The sequence below is a fragment of the Larus michahellis genome, chromosome 7 (assembly GCF_964199755.1).
Source record: "Larus michahellis chromosome 7, bLarMic1.1, whole genome shotgun sequence".
In the NCBI taxonomy this organism is placed as follows: Eukaryota; Metazoa; Chordata; class Aves; order Charadriiformes; family Laridae; genus Larus; species Larus michahellis.
Genome location: NC_133902.1, coordinates 24,108,379 through 24,134,008, shown reverse-complemented (window position 1 = coordinate 24,134,008; position 25,630 = coordinate 24,108,379). Strand labels below are relative to the sequence as shown.

Sequence of the window (25,630 nt, the reverse complement as noted above, 5' to 3'; positions counted from 1 at the left end):
AAGATATAAATCAATCGCTTTGGAGACTGAAGTTTGTCAGATGTTGCACACGCTATCAAATCCCAACTATTTTTGCCCTTATTCTCCACTTCCTTGGTACTTGCAAGGAATAATCCACAGTTACATGTGTGCTCAGCCAGCACCGAGCGGGTGTAGGAGGCGAGGCGAGGCGAGGCGCAGCCCCACACCACCCACTCCCGCAGATGTAAGCGCCCAGACAAGGTGCGAGGCAGTGGGCAGCCCCCTTCAGGTGTTAAAAAAGCCCATCCTGGCACCCCCGGGAATTGGATCCAGCCCTAAACAATCGAAAAATAAACCCAAAAGCAACCTTCACGCGGAGAAATGGCATGGTTTTAAGAACAAGGAAGGGAATGCATTGTAGCAAAGCAAGTAGGTTGGAAAGGCCAAATGTAGGGCTCATTGTAAAAATAGATGTTGTCGATGCCAGAATGCCTTGGCAAAATTGTGCCTTATTGATTTTCACAGAATAGGAAAAAAAGCTCCAGCCCTTTCCACCCCTGACTGCTGACTGTGACTCACACGCGATCTAAAACAACTGCGATGAGCAAGCGGGCTGAGTTGGACCCAGCTCGTGCCTTCACAGCGCTGGTGGGGGAACGGCGCGTCCCACTCGGGGCTCTTCTTCAGGAAATACAGAGGAGCCGCAGACCTCCATCCGCATTCACCTCCATCACAGCACCTCATAACATTTCACTGGGGGAATTCCTCTGGGTGGGCAAAGGGTCCGATGGCTGTCGTTGGGTGGCTGGCTCCAGCACCAGCTGCTGATGCTGGTGGCCTGGCTTGGCCTCTCCCTCCGGCTGGTCGGGAAGGGGGCATGGGGAACCACCTGCGTCGGAGGGCAAACATTAACTCTCTGTTCAGCTGGGGTGGCTGCCTTGCTGAGGCGCGAGAAGCGTCACAAGCCGCTCACGTCTGCTTTTGGACCAATTTATATCTTGGCCGACAAGGGCAGTCAACGTTCTTTCAGCCAGCCAGGCTGGCGGAGGCAGGACCACAGCCCCAGGAAACGCCTTTGCTAGGCCGTTACACTCACAGGATTTTTCTTTTTCTTTCCAAGCGCAGACTCCGAACTCCCCTGAAGCCCTAAAACTCAAGTGGGAGAACCAAACTGTAGAGTGGGACCGGCCAGAAGAGGTGCTGTGGGGCCGCCCCTGCCTCCGGGCTGGCCGCTGCCCGACACCGGGGCTCCCGCCTGCTCCCCGCACAAGTGTTTAGGATAGACCGTGTTGAACCCCCTGCCCGGGGCCTGTCACCGCCGTGGCCCTGGCGGGGAAGGAGGAGGAGGAGAAGGGCGGCGGGGGAGCGCAGGGCCGCGCCGCCCCTTCCTCACGCCGGGGCCCGCCCTCGCCGCGACCGTTGGGGCGAGGCCGGAGGCGGCGGCGGTGGCCGCCACATGAGTCCGGCGAGGCCGCCCCGCCGCCAGGCCCGGCCGGTGCCGGGGCTGCTCCTCCTCCTCCTGGCGCTGGCCGGGGGCAGCGGGGAGGCGCCGTCAGCAGGTACTGCCCTTCCCCTCCCGCCCCCGGGGAGTGTGCGGGGTCGGAGGAGCTCCGCCGGCGGCGGGGCAGAGCAGGCCGCGGGCGGGGTGGCGGTCTTGGGTGGAGGGGTCCCTTTCCCTGCCCGGGCGGGAGTTTCCTCACACACCCCCGCCCCATCCCCTTGCGAGCAGGACGCGGGGGGACACGCTGCCCTCCCCCGGCTTCCCTCAGCCTCCCTCGCCGCCGGTACAGCGCGACCTGCTGCCCAAAATGGCGCTGCCCCGGGGATAAAGGCCGGGGCCGCCGCGCCTCCCTGCCCGCTTCGGCGGCGGGCTGAAGTAGTTTCGGGGGCCAGACGCGTCCCGGAGGCGCTTTGCTGGTTTCTCCTGCTTGTTCCATCTCCGTCCAGTTTCCACAAGACTACTCTGTGCGGTATCTAGTGGAAGAGGCGGGCACGGGCGCTGGGGCCTGGCCCGGGAGAGCTGCCACGAACAAAGCGGAGCAAGTGCCTCCCATCCGTTCCGGCGGCGGATTGGGAAGGCTGGGTACCACTCGCATGGGAAACTGGCCTGGGCTGTGTGCTCCTCCCTCCGGCTTTCTCGTTAGCTCGGTTCGGGAGAATTGGGGGCAGAACAGATCCCTCATTAAAGAGGGCAGTGAAAACCCTAAAGGTTATTATTCTCAGGGGTAGCAATGACACGTAACTCAAGAAATTGCTTCCCCCCTTGCCTTGACATTCCCAAGTCATGGGCGTCCTCTGGATTCTGCAGGAGATGCCCATTCTGTCCACTGCTTGCAATCTCAAAACCCACGAGCTGCCCTCTCTGTGCTATAGTCCTCCTCCATCTCACAGTTACCTGTTCAGAAGCATCTGTCCTTTTGGAACGTGATTGTTTCACTCTACAGAGCTGATCTCATGTTTGAAGCAAATTATTTTTTCTCCGGAAATTGCCTTAAAATTAAGGGGGGGGGGGAAGAAAATATTTTCTAGTGTTATATATGGAGGACGTTACTTCTAACGTGGATGGATAGTTTATCTGTAGTGGCAGAAAATCCTAATACACCCTGCAGCGTGGGCAGTTTCGGCTGCGTTTTGGTCCTGCTAGGGTATTGCCATTTCCTGTCACTTGGTTATCTCAGTCTTAGCCCTGGACAGTGCCCAGCCTCACCTGCTCGCTGCGTCAGTCAGCAGCACTTTTTGGAGATGAATGAATCCTTTGTGCACCTTGGTTCAATGGCCTTTATAAAGTGCCTGTCAAGATGTACCAGCCCTTGTCTGAAGGGTTCTGCTTCCCCCCCTCCGTTGGATTTGCCATGGATGAAAATTAATCAGATGGTTAGTTTTTCACAATACAAATGCCCAAATTTTAAGTTCAAACCAATTTACTTTAGCAGGATCATCTGTGGACACTTTAATTCTGGAATGACTTAATAAACTTATGTAAGAACATCAACACAGGTATTTTTCATTGGCTTAATTAAATTGGTTAAAAAATAATTTAGCCTAAGTTCAGCTTCCTTATAGAGACAGGGCAGGTTGTTACCTGCAAACAGTATCTCCTTGTCCAGATTGAGACTGTTTTGCACATATTCATTTTGCTGTTCTGAGCGTATGACAGTGTTTTAGCAGTTATTACCGAGCTTGGCTTAGACTGACATTTTCTATTCAGTGAGACAGATGATTCCCTCTGTTCAGATCCGTAATTATTTCCTTTATTCTTCTTTTTAATTATGTTCCTGGAACACTGTGGTAATGTACTGTAGGGTATATTTTACACATGTATATAGATCGGAATGTATGTTATTCTTAATATTTGCTCCATAAATCTTTTAGATGCATTTCTGCTCAAAAGTGCAATGTAATTCTGAAGATCTTAGGGGGTCACTAACATTTCAGGAGAGTTAGACCAATTAGCATCCCTAATTAAATGGCTTAGGGCAAGCTATTAGTGCAGTTGCGTTATTACACGTCATGGCTGGACTATGTCAGGAAAATTTGTTTTTTAAAAAAAAAAGTTGTGTTATTTAACATTAGAAACACTTCTGAGGGAGAGGAGTATGATTTCTGCGATCAGCAGCCATGTCATGTGCTAAATGACTATTTTAATATGTAAGCCTGTTTACCTGCTCAGACTCCCACAGTTGCATTCACCATTGGTATAAGCATCGGCTCCGGTGGAGTTACACCCACTCGTGCCAGCAGTGAATTTGGCCCAGAGGCCCTATTCCAGTGCCATCAAAACACTTGATACCAAAGCCAAGCTTTTACGGATTACGTTTTTTAAAAATATCACCCTAGATTAATTTTTTATTTCAAAGGTGTTGCAGTTTACTCTGGAGCCTAAATGACTTGATTAGAAGTGTAATTTGAGTTTTCATCTCAATCATATTGAACATGCTACCCTGGAGCATAGTTTTTACAGTTGATTATCTGCAAATTCCTTGTGATTCCCTCAGCATATACAACAATGGAATGGAGGAAAATTATACATTTGTATTTGACATATGCTTAAAATTAACTTTTCTGCCCCCCCTCCCAGGTAGAAACTGTAGCTTTCTGCAGGAAATGGATGTCATTCAGAAACGGGATGAAAAGTGTTATTGCTACGTGCAAAACAGAACCTTTCACTTACAGTACGTTTGGTCGACTCTTCAGGTAAGGGGCCATTTTGGGGATCATTCAGATATGCAACACATTTCACGTGAACATTTCTCAGCAAAGTGTATGATGAGTTGAAAGTGTGAGTTGAAGAGTGTCTGAAGCTTCATACACAGCAAAGCGTATGAAGAGTTGAAAGATGAATAGGTAGGAGCATGCAGCATGGTGATCTTCCACCTCGGATGCAGTGAGTTTTGGTCTCCCTTTATTAGAAGGATGTCATCCAGGCTTATAGTATGATGCCACACAAACATTAACTTAGTGTTGCCTATTATTTTGTTGCACACCTTTTGTACTGATGGACCGCTGTTAGCCTCTGCAACAAATGTTTCTGCTTATTACCAAACGCCTTTATAAAACTTTAAAATTTGAGGATAAGATGCAGTTCTGTGACTCACTCGCTGTAGCGTACCAGGCCACGGCATGGGAACCAAAGGTGTATTAGATTGTGACTAACAAAAAGACAGCAGTAGCGGTGCATTTCTGTTTTTCTGAGTAAGAAGGTCATCTTACAAGAAGCATGTTTAGAGATTAGCTCGAAGCAATATAAAAATCTCTTAACAGTGGAAGCAATAATAGCTAAAAATAAATAAGTAATAGCATTAAATAAAAAAATATATAAAATAAAATAAATTAAAAAATAGCATCAAAGGAAGTGTGGCCAGTAGGTCAAGGGAGGTGATTTTGCCCCTTTGCTCTGCTCTCATGAGACCCCACCTGGAGTACTATGTCCAGTTCTGGGGCTCCCAACATAAGAAGGACATGGACCTCTTGGAGCAAGTCCAGAGGAGGGACACAAAGATGACCAGAGGGCTGGGGCACCTCTCCTATGAAGACAGGCTGAGAGAGATGGTGTTGTTCAGCCAGAAGAGAAGGCTCCGGGGAGACCTTATAGCAGCAGCCTTTCAGTACCTGAAGGGGGCCTACAGGAAAGATGGGGAGGGACTCTTGATCAGGGAGTGTAGGGATAGGACGAGGGGTAACGGTTTTAAACTGAAAGAGGGGAGATTTAGATTACGTATTACGAAGAGGGTGGTGAGACACTGGCCCAGGTTGCCCAGAGAAGTTGTGGATGCCCCATCCCTGGAAGTGTTCAAGGCCAGGCTGGATGGGGCTTTGAGCAGCCTGGTCTGGTGGGAGGTGTCCCTGCCCATGGCAGGGGGGTTGGAACTAGATGATCTTTAAGGTCCCTTCCAACTCCAACCATTTTATGATTCTGTCATAACGGAACAAGCTGACTATATGTGTCGTTCCTTTTTTTTTCCTGGGAAGTATGTCTCTGGACAAGGGAAGGAAACAGTTTAACTTCATCTTTGTTGAAAGAATTTGCTCTCAGATATAAGTAAGTAGAACATCTCTCTGTCTGTTCCCAGGACTTTTTTCCTCAGGAACATGCTGCGGATGTTTCTAGGAATGGTGTCAGACTTCAGGTGGTGAAACCCTCCAGAAATTACATGAGCTTTCCTGGAGGAAATGGTTAAAAGAACGAAGTTAGGATTTTTCCCACCACAAATTGCTTGCTGACATGTTGTCTCTTCTCCCAGTAGAAGCCTGTTTTATTAGCTGTTGCATCGCTTTTTTGTAGATGGGTCTTTGTTGTCTAATAGGCCTTGATCAGGAGCTCACAATGAATCAGAATCTTCAGGAAGTTCATCCCATCTCAGAAGATGGACAAGATCTTTTACCAGTTTGGTGGGGTAGGGTGCTAGGAACTACCAGGAAACCCCAAAATAACCAATGGGAACGTGCTTATATTTAAATTTCTGGTTATGATATCTTTTCATTTTCCTTATCCCTCTTCTGTCCCTAACATGAAGATTGCATTATTAACTACAAGAAAAGTAAGCCTAATTTCTTCCAGTTCAGAAGGGAAATGGGAAAGTGTATGAATATCCTCAAAAGAAACTGTGGTCAGTCAAATATTACTGGTTTTGTTAGAAATTTGTGTGTGGGCAAGCGTCAGGGTAAAACCAAACCCACCAAGCTTTTGGATGGAATGAGACCCTTCCGTAGAACTTTGCTGACATTGAGTTCTCTGAATCACCTTATAAAGCCTAAAGAGTTAATATTTGTATAATATTAATAACTAATATTAATCAACTAAGAATTGCACTAGCATTTTATTCTTGAGCTCTCTATACTGATTTTCGTTATCACTTGTATGGCTTATATGCTATATAGTTCAGAAAAACAAAACCCCCCAGTGATTCTGAGCTACTTCTCTGTGTGTTTTGTTGTTTCCTTTTAGGTAAAAGTTAACAGCACAGAAATGTTCAGGTTTGAACCTCTTTCGGAAAAAAGCAACTGTCGTAATTCAGAAACTGTTTTTGAGTTTGCTGCATGTGCTGTTCAAATCTTCTGGAAACCAGAGACATCTACAGAAACTTTCATAAGCATAAAACAATATGGAGACGATATTTGTTTCAAAATACAGCCCTTCAAAACCGAACTGTACACTGTGAGTGTGAAACGAGAAAGTAAGTAAAAAAGAAAACTTTCCGTTGAGATTACAGATAGCTTGGCATTGCCAGCGTTACTGAATGTACTCTTCTGTAAGAAGCTTGGGACTCTTCTGTTGATATTTTGTATAATCAACAATTCAGATTGATTTAGTCTAAAGTCCATTTCTATTTTTTCCCCTTTTTTTTAGTGCTAGATGGAAAGCTCTTGTTTTTGTTTGTAGCTGGAATTTTTCTGTTCCATTTTGCAAACAGCCTGAGCAGGTGAGTACTAGCTGCTGGCTTTTTGACCTTCTTTCCCAAAGCCTGTGCATCTTTGGTCTGCTTTCTAAGCTAAAGAGGTGGTTCTTTGGGAAAGTGAAATAAGGAAACTGAACATATATTTAAAACTTCTTCATACCATTTGTTCTTGGGCAGATTGTGACATATCTTGGAGTGCTGCACTCTATTAATCACTTAGCTGTATTAGGATTCTTGTATCCAAGCTTCCTGCACTGGGAAAAACCAAGAAAACCCTCAGCAAGCAAGTGTGTGGATTCAGAAAAATTCTCTCTCCCTTTTGTAGACCAGTGAGGTTAACTGAATGCTAAATAATGCTGCATGTATTATAAGTGATGCCTTCCTGCAGGAAGAAGTGCTTAGGATGAGGTCATCTGGGACCTCATCTGCCTCCACCGTTGTGCCAGCCTTTCCCCATCCTTCTTTTGATGCATGTTTTGCATAGCATTTAAGGGAGGATACTTAATTGTTACAGCAAAACATGTGTCACAATGAGTCACAAATTAATTGTCAGGAGGCACCTCTAAAACAAACAGAGCAGCAATAGCTTTTATAGAGTTAACTCTGAATTTAAAAGTTAGATTTTGTAAACGCGTAAGCTTAGGAAAAAAACTTGCAGGTTTGTGGTTTTTTTTTTAAATTTTAAAAAATAAAACTTCTTGCAGTACAGAATCATATCAGTACGTAGGAGAAAACAAAATTACTAGAAACTAGAAGGTCAATGAAATCGCAAATAGTGTAAGCTTTAAAAAAACCCAACACTATCTCCTGGCCTGTAACAACTCTAGTGACCTTGAAGTATCTGTTGGGAATTTTTCTTTACATGGATTTAACATCTGAACTGGGCCTGTTAACCATGTATCTACAACTTTAACTTACAGCTGTATTCAGTTCTTATTAAAGATCACTTCTGCTTTTACCGATGTTGGCATCTTAACCAATTACAAATTATACTTCTCACCATATTCTCTCTTGTTCTCTTACAGGAGTACCAAGTTCTTTTACCTTTCTGGAATAATACTGGGTATTCTTGCTCTGCTGGTCTTTGTCCTGTTGGCACTTAAAAGGTTTATTCCAAGGGTAAATCTAAATTTATAAAACAAAATAATAATAATAATCATCCTCAACATCATAATATAGGAAGTGAAGAGTACAGAGCCAGATTCTGACCTTGCTCTGTTTTTGTGGCAGAGTAACTCTGCTGAAATGACTGCAGGATTGCTTGCATCAAGCAAATACAATCAATCAGGTCAGAATCAAGTTCTAGTTAGCTTGCTCCTGACTTTGAAGTAAACAGGAGATTGTTGATGTAAAAGAAGACTTTAATTCTGAAACATAAAGTATTTTGATTAGACTGGAGTTAAGCTTACTTTTGAATCTATGGATCAGTCTAAATCAAAATGTAGTTTTCGTGGCCACTGGGACACGTTCTCTTCCGTTCACCAGAGACAATTCATTGCAAGGCGGATGTGAATTTTCTTCTTTACTTTTACAAAGTCTGCGCATTCTCACAGTATTGCTGACATATGTTAATTGGGAATACACTGCAATAGCCTTATACCGTGGCATTGTGACATGATACACAAATACAGAGATGCAGTTGCTCCACTTAGAATTGTTATTTATTTAGTTGTAGCATGCGGAGCACTGTACAGTGGAAGCCTAACACAGATCATAAACCCTGTAGGTCTACCGAATATCACATGTGGTTCTGCCTGTGAATTCCCTTGCACACAATGGTCCTGATTCTGACTTGAAATGTTTTTTACTCTTTAAAATTTTCAATTGTTTTTAAATTTCCAGCGCAGTACCTTCTGGATCCTAATGAGCGGCTGCTGGATGTCCTCTCTCTATTTTATTTACTGCTTCAAAGAGAATATGCAGTGGTTGTGGTCTGAACACAGAAACTACTTGTTGGGTAAGAAAATTATCAAACAATGCGCTGCAGATTTTGGTTTAATTTAGTGGTTAGATGAATACCTGCCCATAAAAAACAAAATCAAGTGACTCACTTAAGGAGTAAATTTTTCTCCTAAGCCATAGATGTTGGAATATTCCAAAGGTTCCTAATCCACTCAAATGAGCATTTACTCATACTGTGTTATTAAATAAGTAATTTGATATAGTGGGCCAGTAGCAGCTTTAAGAGCAGATATGCCTGTATTATTTATTCATTGATTTGCCATTACATACTTTCCCTGTAACAGCAAAAGGTAGCTACACTGGTTTGTATTTTGCTGGATCTGGGAACTGGATGTGCGAGTTGCTAACTGGATGTGGCTACAGGGGCTGACAAATCTATTGATCAGGCACCTGCCTCAGCATCCTTGCGTGGGGAGCATTCATGTGCAGCTCACGGCGTTAGCTAAAGGCTGTTCATAGACTACCTTGTGAACTCTTTGTGCACTTTCAAAATACAAAGCACACACAACATAATGCAGGTATCTATAAGACAACACTAGAAACAGCAGGCTATACTTCACAGCAGTTGGAAGCTTTGTGAACCAAACTAATGAAGTTTATATGGGTAGTCTGCGTCTTTTCCTCCTTCCTCCATGTCCTTCTTTTCTGTTTCTACAGGGTATTTTCTGGCTGTTGGAATTACCAGCTTTGCCACATGCTATCAGCATGGACCGCTTACCACTGAAGTGAGCATAACCTTGTTTACATGGACGCTACAATTAACAGCCTTTGTCTTGATTTATTGTGGTGTCACCATACCTCAAGTTGCATACGCGGTAATAGCAGTCAGCCTCTGTTCCAAAGGCCTGGGTTACCCCCTTGGTGCTGCTTGTCACATAGGCAGGTTTGTATGTATTTGTGAATGTCAAAGTCCCTGTATCACCAGGAAATACTGGAGGCTGATACTGAGAAAACCCTTGCACTTCAATAGTGGTTTATGAATTTCTAATACTAGTTCATATTTTCACCAGGTATAAAGTAGCAATAGAAAAGGCTTAAATCCCTGAGGCACAGGAATTTAATTCTTTTCAGTTTGGCAGTTTTAAGCGTGAGTTTTGTTCTATGGAGAACGGAGAAATGTGACTGTGCTCTTCAGTAGAAATGTAGCACCTTCTAGTCTTCAACATATGGTAACCAAACCATTTCTCTTTGGTTGATTGATTCGACTGCAGCAATACTGGCTTGGTTTCTTGTGTAGTGAGAGAATCTGCAGGTAATTTGTACTGAATCTTACAGGCAAAACCAGTGTACTATCACCTAGGAAGCAGATGTTAAAAAGTGACAGTCCTTGTAGGTTAGTGTAGAAGTCAGAGACTAAAAACCCATGTCCACAAAAATCCACTGATTTTAGTTTTCCAGGGTTATTATCCTAGATGTACGTGTCTGCCTTTAATTTGTGGAAACAGTCGGTCACTGTGGAGACATTCCCCCAGAGCCTCATTTATATTACAGCATTTGGAATGGGAACTGCTTACAGTATGTAGACCTTAGTTTGCTAAGTATTTTCATTAGCAATATGGGAACATGTTTGCTCATCCTTGAATTTGAAGCATGTTTTGTCACAAATACAACACTCAAATGAAGTTTCTAACAACTCCTGCCAACTTACATCTGTTTTTTACCTTCCGTGATGACATCCAGATCAAGAGACTTTAGTGCAGACTGTTCTGTAGCTGTGGACTTCCGCTGAACTGCAGAGAACCACGAAGAGTCAAAGGCTAGAACTGGCATAACCAAAAGAATAAAAAAACAAATAATTTATTTTTTAGTCTTTTACACATCAATTAGTTTTGAAGAACGTGTTGCTTTGCTCTAGTGCTCCTTTTAGATGTTGAAGTGTGGACTGGGTTGAAGCTTTTTTATTTTAGGTAGAATTCATCATTTGTTGAAGACTGATTTTTGCCTGCAGCTGAGAAGCACCATCTGTTTCAAAAGCAACATGTAAGATCAATACTTACCTGATGCAAGCAGGTTCAGCTCACTCTGAAATCAGTAAGATCTGGCTACAAGTTCACGGAAGTCAGAACACACCTGTTCTTCCCTGAAACACTGTAGCTTGTTCTCCATGTGGAGCTCTTCTTGTTTTTCATGAACTTCTCTAGGCTTCTATAAAGCCTCAAAGCACTGAAATACAGCTCTACAAATTTATCTTAGGAGAATGATAAGGGAGTTTTTTTACTGTTTCAAAACACTAAGCATCAGCACCAAACTGTGAGGCCATGATGCCAGATACACAGTTCAGAGCAGCAGCTCTATCAAAATAAATAAAAATCTTGCATTATTTGTTGTTAAGATCAGTCCTGATCCCAGCGAGCCAGGAAGACCTTTACCAGTTGACCTGAAGAAGGGCTACAGTTTGTTCTTGCTTTACAGGGAAATAAGGAGGAAAGTGAAAGCTGCTGGTTGGAGCAGGTGTTTTTATACAGAGCTGAAAGTTTTATGGGCATCCAGCCCTTGCTTATCTTAACTCATCACAACATTTAAATTGAAAGCAGTCGACAGAAGGGAACAGAACATGGCACACTTTCTAATTGATATCTAATTATATTATACATGCTACGCAGCAGCTAAAAAAACATCAGATTGTAAACATTTAGGCCTCAGACTACTCAGTTTTGTAATTTAAAGCAAGATTTAAGAGAAGCGATCTAGTAAACAACATGAACAACTCATAACAGACTTAGAGCATTGCTTATATTCTAAGTTACATATGCAGACTGGGTTTTGATTCAGCCCATGTCTCTGCACAGGCACGTTTTGCATATTGCACCTAAAAATGGCTGAGCGAGCAGCCATCTATTTAATTCTGTGAGATTTAAGTCCACGCGTACACAATAAGGACCTGATCCAAAGCTCATTGAAGCTCATCAGGTACCGTTCTGTGGAATCCTACAACATTGGTTAAGGCGTAGAGTAAGCAGGCTAGCAAACATTAGACACCTTGTCCTAAAATTTTAATGCAAGAATGTAGCTTAAGAGCGTTTATGCTCTTAAAAGCATAAAAATGATTAATGCGTGTTAATAGCAGGTAGTAGAGAAAAAGGACAATAATTATGTGCCAGAAGATTGTAGAAATGCTAATTGTTTTCATTTCATTCTAGAAAAATGAAGAACCACTTTAAATCAAAAAAGTTAGTGTTTAAATGCCTTACTGAAGAGGAATATCGAGAACAGGGTGAAACAGAAACTATGAGAGCTCTGGAGGAGCTACGCTCATTCTGCAGGAACCCTGACTTCCCATCGTGGTTAGCTGTATCCAAACTCCAGTCCCCACATAGGTAAGAAAATCTGGCCCCTCTCAAACAGGAGATGCGTTGCACAGACACTGTTACACAGCAGATCCAAATGCTACTTCAGGCACTGTTCACGTGTGTTTATCTTGCATGCAGTCAGGCGTGCGGGTAGCTTTATCTACTTGAGTGACCCCACCAGAGATCACAGCCACACCTCTGAAGGATATTCCTTGCTGGTGGTATTAAGCCTCCTGTTTGTTCCTCTCTGACCATAAGTTACTCTGAGAATTTGCAAGCGTTGACAGCTAATTCGTGGTAATGGCAGCTTTCCCTAAAGCATACAGGCTTCCTACAACGGCTCTGCAAGCTCCTACACAGTGACTCAAGTGGCCGTCTAACCAGTGAAATGCTCCTTCCTTCAGTTTTTAGAGACGACAACTTTTGCATTGTGTAAAATTGGGACAGGCTGAAGATACGCGCTCCGATACTACTTGCATTTAGCTCTCCCAACTGCAAGCCTGCAGAGCCAAGAAATCCTATGACTTGAGGTATCAACCAATACCTAAGACTAAGCACACAGAGGAAAAAAAATCAGTGCCTGCACTTAGGAAGTGTAACAGGTAGAAGAGCTATTTCAGATATAGCTTAAGAGACAAACTTCAGAGAAATATGGGTTAGGAAGGGAAGAATCAGATAAATGTACCCAGAAAATACTGCAGAATATAAAATTTAATCATCAGAGCAGCGCATTTCTGTCAAAACTGAAGCTTCGGGATATCAGAAGCAGAGTTTCACATACTGCCCAGCCACAAAGACTTGGCCCTTGCCACAGAACCAAGTACCACAATTTCAAAGGAGCCCCAGTCAGCTTGGAATTTAATCAATAAAAAGTTAAAACTCATTTCAGAACCTTCATGTTCCTTGCATGGGCACACAGACAGCCTCTCTGCCAGGTTTTATAGATTTACTGTTAAACTACCTTATTTTCTAGGATATTTGCACTCTGTAGCATGACTGAAAGATAGGAAAAGTGAAAACTCACTGCAGTATTGTAAAACAAAATACCACCAAATGCACAAAACAAATAATGGAGACATCTGTATTTTCTGGCGATCACTTAGTTAATATAGTTCTTATAAATTGTTCACTATAAAAATAAAAAACTAAGAAGGAGAACCAGCAGAAGTCTGATTTAAAGTTGAGTACTCCCTTCAGGCTTCCACCAGAAGATAGTTCAACACAAGGCAAACCTGTAAAACACAGCCAGTCCAACTCTGTTCCCCATTTAGACTAACAGTGCTTCCAAGAAGAGTGAGGTGACAACATTCATCTCACAGAAATGTTAAGTCTAAAATGTAAATTATTGATCAGTTTACCAGAACTCCAGAATGTAGCTGCATTTCCTTTTTCTTACATTTCTCTGATGCTGTCGACACTTACTCAGGTGTCAGAACTGCCTTCTGTTTCAACAGGCTTGCCAGAAACCTCCAGCTCCGTTCTCTCTCTTCAATGTAGTTGTCCACTGAAATTAAGATTTGTGGCAAACTGAAATGTAGGGACAGTGCCAAGCCCATGCTTTGTTCTGCCAGATCCCCGCTTTGGCATTTACTTGGAGCAGCTGCAGAATTCCCAGTCTGCAGCCCCAAGTTCACCCAAAGCAGGAATTCTTTGGCAAGACTTGAGCTCAGCTTGCCCAGAGTATGTGTGCAGCACCAGACGCAAGGTGATGGCACAGCAATGTAGGAATGCGAAGTTCTCGCCATTTTTCCTTTCATTAGCAATGTCAACTTACCTGAATTCTTACAGCCTTTGTCTCAAATATGCTTCAGCTTTAATTTATTTTTAGAAGCTAAAAGTACCATCTAGCCAACTGTACAAATGCTCACTCTGGATTACCCAATGAGTACTGACAAGATGTGAAAACGAAGTTAGATCTTCTTGCTTAGTCACAAGACCTTGCAGATGGCCTCCAGAAGAGCAAAAGTTACTTATATAGAAAAGACTGAAGACTGAAAAGAAGATGAGGCAGGAAAACAGATCTTGAGGGTTGTTTCCATCCATTGCTATTTACTCTGTTGTTCAGGACTCCCTAGCTCATGCTGCAGCCTCCCCTCATCTGCACTGCCGGCAGGCATATCCTCACAACACCCCTGCTTAATGGGCAGCATCCGCGGCATTTACCGTATTTTTTTTTTTCGTTTCTCAGCTGATCACTTCTCCCTTTAAAAATCTGTCAGGTTTGCAGGTTTTGTTCTGGGATCTCCCCACGTCTCACCTGCAGAAGCAAAGGCACATGATGAAGAATACGGCATTGGGAGCTTCTTCCTGGAAGAGCAGCTCTTCGAGACCAGGGCAGAATCTGAGCAAGATGAACCAGCCAATTCCATCCATGAGGGAGATGAGGAGGATGAAGATGAAATGCATAAACAAATTTCATTTCCATACGCTACTGAGTTGCTCTGAGCTTTGGGAAATAACCAAAAAAAGGAGAGAGGGAAAACACATTTGTCCTAGAAAGGAAGGATTACAGACTGAGAACTCGTGCTTGGTGATTTCTTGTGGTTGCTGGTGGACAAACAAGGATTTTTGAAAAAACTGTTTCTTTTATCACTGATGTTGCCCGATTAGAGCCACAGAAGGAAACCACAGGGGCTGTTCAAGTGAAGAGGATTCTCATGCTACCGGTACTTTAACTGGGGAAGTAAACGTTGCTTATTTCCAAAGCAGCCAAAGTCCCACCAGGATGCCTTGTTTTTCCAAGGATACTACCTCTAGAGAACAGAGAATCTGTTTTGGCCCTTTTCATTGTCAAGTCCTCTGTGCTGAGCACTAGAGGGTAGAGAAGCCATTATTAAGACTCTACTTTTCCTACGTACCCTATGTGTCAACAATTTTAATAATGCTGTTAGTGTGCTGATAAACTATTTTTATTGTTTGTGGGACTTTTCAGTGCTAAAGATCAATAGAGAGTCAACACAGTTGAACGAGGTTTGTTTGCTCCTCTGGCCAGCCTTGCCGTCTGTTAGCCTCATTTTGCCTTTCCACGTTTGTTTTAAGCCCCTCTCACTCTTCAGAACCCTGCCTGACTTTCCACCCTCTGTTGCATTGCTCTGGTTTTGGTCTCTGCTCTAATTATACCGCACTTTGTTCTTTCCATGTCTTTGTTTATTTCTCTTCCCCCTTCTACAGGTCCCTCTCTGCTGAACCTTTCTTCAGTCCTCTGCTTCTCCACCTCTGACAGCTTCAGACGATTTAGGAGAGGATTTCCATCCCCAAATGTATTTTCAGTATTGCTTTCAATTTCACTGTCACCTTACCTCAGACGGGTGCTGGCCTCCATACCGGGCCTCTCAACAGCCCAGAAAAGGTGACAAAGGCTGAGGCTGTTTCAGCTGCTCGGAGGAACTGCTGCCAGCAGCGCCGGAGTGATGCTGTAAGCATGTAATTGGTAATACAGATAACCCACATATAGCTCCCACTGTCCTCAGAGACTCAATACTTTGCTCATTCATTAGAAAGTGAAAAGTAATTCCAAAACAAGGAGGGAGGGATGCTTGGCTCCTACCTTCCCTTCTTCGGCCCTCTTTGGGACTTACCACAGGAGGTGTGCGGGGAGGAAAAGAACAGGGAGAGAAATTTAGACAGTCAAATGTGTTTCAGCTTACGGTTTACAGAATCCTAGACTAGAGAGTAGATCACGACCCCTCAATTCACCCACCTGCAGAGTCATTTCCCTCTTTTGTTTTTTAGACTACCCCTGTATTCTTCTGTCCTCACCTTGCTGTTTTCCTTTACTGTCTCTAAATTGCAGAAAACAAAAGACCATTAATTGTGTCACTCCTGATCTTACAAACCCACCGGTGTGGGTGGTGGGAAGCAGTTTGCTCTCCAGAAGGCCATTTCAGAGCAGGATGTATTTGTTTTAAAAGGGATCTCTTTTCATTGCAACATTCCCAGTGATGCAGCATGACTTCTGTGGTGCATGCACTATCGTGGCTTCTCATTGTCTGTCGCTGGACAAGGGAGAAAATGTTACCTCTAAGAGTGCTAAGAAGTGCTGCCATACCACATTCTAAGAGCTCCGCTGTATAAAAGAGGACTCAGAGTTCATGCTTGAAAGCCTTACTTACATAGTCCTTCCTCCTTTATATTGCTTCAACGTTGCTTCATTTTAAAAGAAACTCATCCATTTTACAGTAGAAACACTTAACACCCTTTGGTGCCACACACTTATAAATCCAGATACAGAATCTATAGCATATTTAGCAGAGAGAAGCCCTCTTGAGCAAGTAATCCAAAATACACTCACTGTAAAGTCCACAACCTTCAAAAATAGAACAAGAGAGTTCTGTTCAGGAAGGGCACTAGCAGCAAGAGTCACCTCTAAGAGAGGCTGCTACTACCACATTCACAGTTAAATTGCCACCCACACTCTGAAGTCAGGCTTGGCTTGGCGGGTTCTGTCACTAGCAAGAAGCTGGAGGCATTAGCTGTTGCGAAAACTGAGGAAATCCTCATCGTCTTTGATGGTTTGGAAGCAGGCTGAAAATTCACCCCTGACCAATGATCTTTGTCTACTAAAGACTATTTTACCTTTGAGGTTGCCATCATCATGAAAATGAAGTTCTTAAAAGTACTACAGATTAGTCAAAAGGATACTTGAAGAGATGGCTTAATGTTAAACGTTTTTTGCATGTTTTGAGGTGCACAAGCTTTTTCAGTGTACTTTGTAGCTAGCTAAGAACTCCCATCCATGTGATTTGAGGCCAAGGGGGAAAATCAGATTTATCCTAGCTTAAACCCACAGTTTCTCTGGATTTCTTGTCTTTGCTGAGGTAGCGATGATTATCTTTCCATAAGTACATGATATGTATTTACATACAATACCCCAGATAATACATTAAGATAATATTTTACCTATGCAGTATGTTAAATTGAAAAGCCCCCCAAAAATAGGCAATTGCATTTTTCAGACACTGTCCCTTTTTCTAAATAATTTAGAACAATAGCACATACACCTGTTCCCACAAGGAAAAAAAAAAATAACCCACATTTTATGGAGTTGTGAAGTCCATCATTTGCCAGGGATGGGTAAATAATATCCAGAGTAGAGCAGGAAACTACCAGGTACATCCAGGACAGAATTACAGCAACATACGAGAAAGATGACAGCTACTTCAGTGGATAGCTGATACTGACCTTAGAAAGCCTCCCATGCCTGTTCCAACGTTGGAAGCATTTCATAAACAAAACCCACCAAAACCAACTGCTGTCATTTGAGCCCTTGGCCAACAGTGAGTTTACTTGCACAGTGCTCCTGTGAGATGTGGAGATTACACGGGTTTACTGAAATACAGGTACTGCTCAGTGTTCAGCCAGAATATCTGTGAACAGAACCTAGAAATTAACCATTGCCTTAACCATTATAAAAGCTTTTCTTTCTTAACGAAGGATAAGTGACATTTATCTTCTGTTTCACGGTGTTTAAGAAAAAGTTAGATTTCATATTTATTTTGTATTCACAGTACAGCATACTTGATATACTGTCTTTACTTTCAAGAGTTTTTTAAATAAAAATTTTTCAACTATGTGGTACTCCTCCCTTACGCATTTATTCTCTTCAGAACAGCAGGACATAGGAGAAGGAGGAGCCAAGCAAATGGGTGTGTTTACGTCCGGAAGTTTTCTCCCTTGTTGCAGATTTAAGAAACGGTCACTGCGCGATAACTGTCGTTGCTCCAAAACAGAGCATCCCCTCTACCTTGAATCCATCTCCCTGAAGGAACGGGCCATTCCCGTTCTCCAGTCATGACAGATCCAAACCACCAAAATCCAGATCCGCTGGGCGACAAGCGAGGTCTGGCAGGTACACGCAGGCAAACAACAAAACAAAACTAAGATCTCTCCCTGTCATCGCTTTTGTATTCATACAAGTGAAGCAGCTGAAATAGTAAAAATTGCACTGTGCTACACCTCAGATAAAAGTCAATTCCAGATAGATGTGCCACTGTACGGGCCAGGTGCGATAGTGCAAATATAATCAGAACCTGGAAGTATTTTGATACGTGCTGACATGACCAGCGCTTGGCAGCCTCTATCTCCAAACCGCTAGGTGACTAACGTAATCCAATTTTGACTTTCGCTGACGGTGCCCCGCACGCTTCCGTACCAGCCGGTTTATGATGCACACTGGTGTGCATCCCTCACATCCTCCTCACCCCGCATAGGGAAATTTGTGCCTACAGTCAGATTTTACCACGAAACAGATTTCAACGCTGCGCAACTGTAGTTCCCAGGCTCTGGGTCCACTTTCCTCCAGGCAGTGAACCTAGAAAAAGGCCGTTATTGAATTATTTTCAGTTCAAGTGATGATGTTCACTGCTGGCACCGTAATATGAGTAAATGCAATAAAAGTTCCAATTGATACTATTAAATACATTATGGATATTTTATATTTCTCACCACATTTTTTACAGTTTCACAAATATCAAAACCCAGGTGTACAGGTTCATTTTGCAACATAGAATGACTATACAATTCCTAAAAGAGCAGGCATTTCAAATACACGATTCTGAAGTGTAAACACGGTGTACAAGCTCTTCACCTCACAATCCAGGTGCTATGCAGTAGCAGCTGAGGTAACACCATACAGCGTGAACTCAACAAATGGCTGGTTTGCCTCAAGATGATTTTTAGCATCCTTCTGTTCCGTCGCCTGTTCAGTCTTTACATCTCCCCCGAGTTATACAAACATACAATAAATACATTTCTGATTTTAAAGGACACTTGGACAAGTCATGAGGGTTTATGTGAGTACAGTACATTTAAGTTCAAGTGCAAAAAAAGTAACTAGTGGCTAGTCATTGATGTTTCTTTTTATTGTCTATGGTGTTGGTCCCAGGCACCACCAGAACATGGGTTGTTCTAAAAGCGCAGCTAAAACCCAGCCACGAGACACCCCTTCAGTCAGGAGGGTAAAACTCCGCGCCCCCTTTTCCTGCTTAGCTGCTGCCATCTTCCCTTCCTCTCCCCCCTAACCCTGTGCTCCTGATAATCTTGTCTCTGCACCACCATAGAGCCCCACGGCACGCACCTTCCCTACGGAAGGCCCGACACACCACCTATATCTGATTTCAACGAGGGCTGAGCAATACTCACTCCCATAGAAGCCGAGTGCTCAGAATCTCACAGGAACAAGCTGTTAATAAAAGCAAATGGGCCAAAACACTCTCCTGACTAAACCTCCCAGACTCCTCCTCGAGCCCTGGGATATCCCTCCAGCAGCAATTTTCACTATGCACCAGCAAGTGAGCTGGCTGCAGGTAATATTGAAAAGCACAACAGAACATAATCCAAAGTCTTCCAGTGTCTTGACATTGGACAAAGTAATTTCCTAAATATGCTGCAATTTATTTACGTTTCCTTCCTCCTGAGAATCTCTCACTCTACTTGATTTCTGCATCAACAACTTTGCCCCTACAATCCTCATCATGAAGATTTTTAGATGATTCCTCCCTACCCCCACCTTCCCTAGGCACTTAAAGCTTACTGTTTTCTTAATAAATAACCACAGTAACTACACTGCATTAAATAAACCATTGTATAGATGATGAAATAAAAAACCAAAAAGACAGTGTGTCCACTGAAACCCTTGATCAGTCTCAGGTTGTGCATTCTCGATCAAAGAGTCTTGTCTCAATACAACATCAAACCTAAAATTACCCGAACGCACACAACCTATGCCCAACTGAAGGGCTGCAAGTGCAGAGGTTAACTTCTTCAGAAGCCTTCCTCCAGCTTTTTTGTTTCACTAAAACACCAGTTCAAAACCTTTGCTTTGCAGAACTAAACCTTCATCTCAAACAAGGTAACATCAGCTTCAAAAACATATCCTTTGAATATGTGTGTGTTTTACTTAACCCGTCACCAGAATATGAAGATACGCTTGCTAAAGCTACTCTGTTTCTGAGAAGTCTTTACAGAGACAGTTTCATGCTGTTCCTATATTTATTGGATCTGATATTTTCTAATAGATGACGCAGGGAAACTCAGTTTCTCTCCTAAAAAGTCTTTCCATTTTGTCTTGGGAACAAATTCAAAGAAAATTACCCAATCAAACCAGACACTCTGTGCCTCAACAAGCGAAGAGTGAACTCCCTTTTTCTACAGATTGCAAAGAAATCTCATAGCACTTGACTCAGCTTTAGCAAAGCAGCCAAGAATTCTTCCTACCGTTAGATCCGTCCATATCACTTCCCTCAAGAATTCCAAACTTTTGGCTTCCCTGCTCACGTTGCTCTGTGTAGTCATATGAATATTCTTTATATAGTTAAAAGCTTGCACTGCATCACATTATGATCGTTAAGATGAAGGAAGTCCTACTTTTGAGCTCCTACTCCAGCGTTTCCCAGGTGAGAAGCAGAATTCCATGCACTGGATTTGATAAGGTGAGCGCATCTCAGGGCCCTGCAGCAGCAGGCTGAGCATCATGATCCGACACAACGCGGTCGCCATCAACTTGGGAATCTGATGTTGCTGCAGGTGTTGGTGCTGAACAATTGCTGGGCTGCCCAGAATCGGTCAGATTTTGGGGTTGTCTTGCGGAGCTGGCTGATGAAGCACTGCAATTCTCATTGATTTTCTAAAGACAAGGGAAAGGATTGCATGCAAAAAGTAAGTATAAACACTCGTGACACTATCCCCAGAGGTACAGCCCCAGATACATTCAGGCACTTCTGGAAATTCACAAAGTGCTTACTTTGAATGCCCGCAACGTAGCAAATCAAACTTAAAGAAGCCAAGCAAAAGTAGTACATTTAAATCCAGATGACACTAATAGCAAGCAGACAGTAGCTTACCTTCCATCTCTTTTCCTAACTGCGCTTTCCCAAGAAGCATGCAAAAAACAAACTTGTTGTGTTTCAAGGGGAAAAAAGAACAATTAACTGGACTTGAAAGTGTTTAGAAAAGATCATTATTTTGATCAAACAATTCTGTAAAATGTTTTCATGCTCCTTAAGTATCGCTTTCCTCAATAGTTTCCTCCCTCCCCAAGATACTGCTCAGACTCTCTGAACGGCAGAACGTTCACAGTACTGATGTACAATTCCATCCAGCCTACTCCAACGGGCCTCACTAAGGAACACCAGAGCACACTGAAACAGCAGTTACATTCCCCAGGGCTGAAACAGCAAGCTTTCACACCAATACATTTCACACTAGCAAATGATACTCTATCTATGATTATTTGTTTTGCACTGAAGAATAGAGAACATGGCAAGTACGTCCCTTCGCGTGAAGGAATATAAGCAAGCAGTAGCAAAATCGAGCCAAAATCTTAATGAAATAAAGGGGAATAATTTTTGTCACTAATTCCATTTTCTGTGCACTGACCCTCCTTCCAAATGATCTATTTTCATTTGAAGGAGGCTATTTAACAAATTTAATAAGAGAGCTGGGTAGCCTTTTCCTAGTTTCAGTATTTTAATACCACAAGCCTCAAATAAATGACCGACCACAAAACTTGAAATGTTTTGGAGAAGGTTTGTCCTTTTGGGGCACTGAAACAGGGATAAGAGATTTTGGAGAACACAGATGATGAAGAAAATAATACAGTGGAGTCCGTTGAATTTTGGCACACCAACAAGAACCACTTTTATATCAGCACTGTATTTCTACAGGAAGGAAAGAATAACGAAGAGATCATGTGCCACAGACACACCACCAGGCATGAAAGCCTTTCTGGCCTCTTCACAATTCTTTGTGAAGCAGCTGGGTCGTGTCCAGCAGTGTTGGACATGTCCCTCTCAGACACCACACAACTGCAAAACATTCTTTTCTTGACGTGGTCATTGTGTAAATTCTGTGCCACTGCTTTTCTGTGATTTCTCTTTTGAAAAAAAGGGGACAGCTTATACCAACCAAGACCCAGAGGACATTTACCATTGGGAAACAGCAGTTGGTGTGGACGAATTATTTTGATGTCAGAGACCCAGTGATATCTTCAGTACCACTATAAAAAACACGTTCTTTGACTCAAGGAAGTTCAAAAACAAACGTGAAATTCCTCCACACTCTGCTCCGCTGATTCACACTCATATCCCAAATTACACATTTCTAAAGACAGCAGTTGTGGAAAAAGCATTTCTGTGTTTACGCCTACTGGGTGCATAAGAAGGAACCTCACCCGTTCCTTCCAGACAGGTAAACATAGTGGTTTTAACATTAACCTTGCTGTTCTAAAACTTGCATTGGCAGCATTCCCCTATTTTGCTTAAGCAGTATGCTTCAGATGATAGTTCAAGATGCAAACCCATCTCATCATTGATGAAGCTCCTACAAGGTATTTTGAGGGGAGACTGGACAGAAGGGAAATGGTGTAAAGTAAGCACCAGCACCCAGACATTTTAAGTCACGGAATGGCTCCTATCTGGTGTAACTCTAGATAAAAAAAGAGATTAACTTTATTTGAACAGAAGGCTCTGTATCCCATCAGTAGTTGTCTGGAACACCTATTTCCACAACAATGTAGACATTTGATAGCATCATCCAAAGAAGCAAAACCAAATAAAAATCATTTTACACTCTGTTAAGCAGCTGGGCATCTTCATGTTCAATTATCACCTTGTAAATTTTGCAAAAAGCATAACCCACAGATTCCAACTAATACAAAAACAAATGCATACTTAAAGGGAATTCAGTATATCCAAGCCTCTAAAACAGAGCCTCTTTCTAGGTCTCTCCTTCCCCTCCCATCTTCAGGAAGATAATACTTACAAAAACAGTTATTCTGGCTATACTACACATAGAAAGCAACTCTATTTCCTGCACTATTTCAACTACTGTTCCACAACTCCGAATTTATTACAAGCTGACAGAGAACACCTGCCAGGTACTAACACATTTACATAGCTATAAAGGTTTTTAAGCATCCAACAAATACATAAGTACTCCCTGTATGTTAGAAGATTACCTGCAAAGGCTGATTCTCAGGAGTTGGATTGGTTTTGGATAGTTTAACCATCTCTTTTATCTGGTAGACAGCATAAGCTAAGGTGACCCAAGGAGAAGAGCTGATGCCCCAGGCAGGCTTGTTCACATCCTCTTGCTCTTCTTGGTGTTTAGTTTTCTTTAGAGGCAGCCTGGGCTCAGTCCGAGGCATGATATCTTCCGACTGCTGTTGCACAAGGTCAATAGTCGCGATGGGAACAGGACTGGAAGGCACTGGGATCCTCTCCGCCAGCATTGTCTTTTCTGAAGTTTAAAACAAAATAATCACTGGCAAAGCCAACGAGCTTAAAAAAAAAAAAAGTGAAGCAAGACAATGAACACTAAGTGTTTCTTGCTTTCGTAATACGGTTATCACTGTACTAGCAGCAGAACACTGGCACAAACACCCAGGAGCGCGACACGCCACAATCGAGTTAGGGAAACGCAACGTGGACGTTGCCTTACAATCAAGGCTGTTCTGCAACTGCAGGGAGGTATTTTAGATGTCTGCGTGAACAGGAGGGGCTAACGAGCATGAAGCGCTCCGTTTCTTCCCAGTTAGCTATTAGAAATACGTATTTTTCATGTTACATGGAAGAAGTCATTTTCATGTCACATGCAAATTGAAAATAAGTCTTTTAGACTTGTGGCAAACTTCTTTCTCTGCATAAAGTCCGCATCTTACAACTCACTTGTACTCATAACTAAACACTGGCTTCAAGCAGGAACCATCCGGTGAAGTCCCATGGCCTACATCATCAGAACTGCCGTTTCTGATCTTAAAATTTCTAAACCTACTGATTTCACTTAAAGAAGCTGTTCTACATCTTCACCGCTTTTTTATTTAAGAAACAAACCATCACTCCATGGTTACTATGGAGTGACGCAGTTAGTGAGAAAAGAACAAGGGTGGGGTGACACACTGGAGGAGACAAAATATCCGTCGCTGAGTTTCAGGTAAAGGAAGAAATCCTCCCAACTAACCTTTACATCTAAGGTCTTCCAATAATCTTAAATAGTTTTTACTGACTCGAAATGTCACCCATAAAATGACTGTTGTGACCCAACACAATGTGCCCTACAATCCTGAAGAGCCAGAGTATTAAATATAGGAAAAGTCATTAAACAGATTGTTATAAACCCTTGGGTATTTTAAGTAATAACTGTATGTTCTCTACAAGTCTGTAAATAACACACACTGTAAATTTTAAGAAAATATTTTTTCTGAGTAGAAATATTTTACTGATTAAAAAGATCTATTTTTTCAAAATTATAAAATCATATTTTGTTTACAGACTCTTAGATAGTACTAGATATTTTAAGCAATGGCTGGATGCTCTCTAGTAGTGAAGAAATGAAGAGGCTAATCCTGCACACACCTGACCACGTGATTAGTTTTACTCATGCAACTGGTCATGTTGAAAGCAACCTAATTACTGCCATGCTTAAGATTAATATACACACTGTTAATAAGGGTAGTGTGTATTAAATAGAAACCAAAGACTGAAACAAACTAAACAGTATAAGGCCACTAACAAACTATTATTTTGTAGGTTCACATGTAATTAACCGAAAGCTGATGGGAAACAAAGCAGCAAATATCCCTTTCACCTTTCCATTTCTTGCCGTTATTATCTGAACAGAAGTGAAGAGAATTCTAGCAAAATAAATATTTGACCCCTTCAGTACAGGCAAGTTGATAACTAGTCAAGGACCATTCATTTAATGTTCCAGCTAAAGAAGACTTTCCTTTCATACTCAAAGCTCATACTGGAAAGTAACATTTGGCTAAAAAGAAGTTCAAAAATTCATGACTTCAGAATTTGCCACGGTTTTATTGCCTTTGCAAGAATTAGATTTATGCTAAATCCTTAACTTTGTACCACATATTCCATTTCTTGTTAGCTTTTATATTGATAAAGGTGGAGATGAAAAAGCTCAAATTCCACCTGCGGGAAGATTTCTCAGGTGCCAGAACAGAACTGTAGCAGCTATAAAAGTTTCTGTCCTCTGAAGCCACCTCTACAATTTCTGGCAGAGGTGGCTCGCACTGGTAGAATACGAGAGAGTGTAGCGGTCAAGGTGACCTTAAAGAACTGCCGCAACTGAAATGACTCACTACCGCTGTTAAGACTAACCTGGGGGATTCTCAGAGCCGAGAGGACATACAGGTAGTAAAGCAAGTTATGCTTTCCTCCTAGCGACACCCAAGAACGCAATGCTGCCCTTCTTACAGCAGCAGCACACCACTTCAATTTCTACCATTGCTCAGGAAAAAAAATTCTCACTTAAAACCAAACTGTTTTGTCAAAATCTGAGAAAAGACACTAAACATAAAAAATTAAAGATGCAGGGAGCAGCTTCAGAGATACCTTTTTTCACTGTCTCTAATTTTGTAGTGTCTCAGTGACATGAATATTTACCTTCTTCTTCATTGGGAACCAACAGCCACTGGATCAGTGCAAATAGAAGAAGAATGACTAAACAAGCCATCCCTATTCCTCTGAATGTGGCAGCAGGACCTGTAATGAGATTTTATTTTTTTTTTTT

At 42.5% G+C, this 25,630-nt stretch overlaps 2 protein-coding genes across 5 annotated transcripts in view; one reads left to right on the top strand and one right to left on the bottom strand.

Moving 5' to 3' along the window:
• The first annotated feature begins 1,350 nt into the window (after positions 1-1,350).
• Positions 1,351-17,678, top strand: NEMP2 (nuclear envelope integral membrane protein 2). Its single transcript, XM_074594854.1, has 9 exons — positions 1,351-1,520; positions 4,040-4,155; positions 6,407-6,635; positions 6,809-6,881; positions 7,883-7,976; positions 8,700-8,814; positions 9,477-9,702; positions 11,960-12,136; positions 14,329-17,678. Exons 1-9 carry the CDS (start codon positions 1,418-1,420, stop codon positions 14,552-14,554), a joined length of 1,359 nt encoding a protein of 452 aa, XP_074450955.1. The 5' UTR covers positions 1,351-1,417; the 3' UTR covers positions 14,555-17,678.
• Positions 17,679-18,515: 837 nt separating this feature from the next.
• Positions 18,516-25,630, bottom strand: part of MFSD6 (major facilitator superfamily domain containing 6) — a 30,044-nt gene continuing 22,929 nt past the window's right edge. For 2 of the 4 annotated variants that reach the window (XM_074594850.1, XM_074594849.1), the window contains 3 exons: positions 25,504-25,602; positions 23,064-23,344; positions 18,516-20,732 (listed from right to left, as the gene is read on the bottom strand). In XM_074594850.1, coding sequence (XP_074450951.1) covers positions 20,550-20,732; positions 23,064-23,344; positions 25,504-25,602 — 563 coding nt within the window. In that variant the 3' untranslated portion in view covers positions 18,516-20,549. Of the gene's footprint in view, positions 20,733-20,949; positions 21,002-23,063; positions 23,345-25,503; positions 25,603-25,630 lie in introns of all 4 variants that reach the window. The other 2 variants (XM_074594852.1, XM_074594853.1) reach the window with 2 other exon arrangements.

What these genes read in the sequence shown, in the direction of transcription:
- NEMP2 (XM_074594854.1), top strand. Translation starts at nt 1,418, where the DNA reads ATGAGTCCGGCGAGGCCGCCCCGCCGCCAGGCCCGGCCGGTGCCGGGG. An exon ending in ACGTTTGGTCGACTCTTCAG is followed by an intron (nt 4,156 to 6,406) that starts GTAAGGGGCCAT and finishes GTTTCCTTTTAG; the next exon opens with GTAAAAGTTAACAGCACAGA. An exon ending in TTAAAAGGTTTATTCCAAGG is followed by an intron (nt 7,977 to 8,699) that starts GTAAATCTAAAT and finishes TTAAATTTCCAG; the next exon opens with CGCAGTACCTTCTGGATCCT.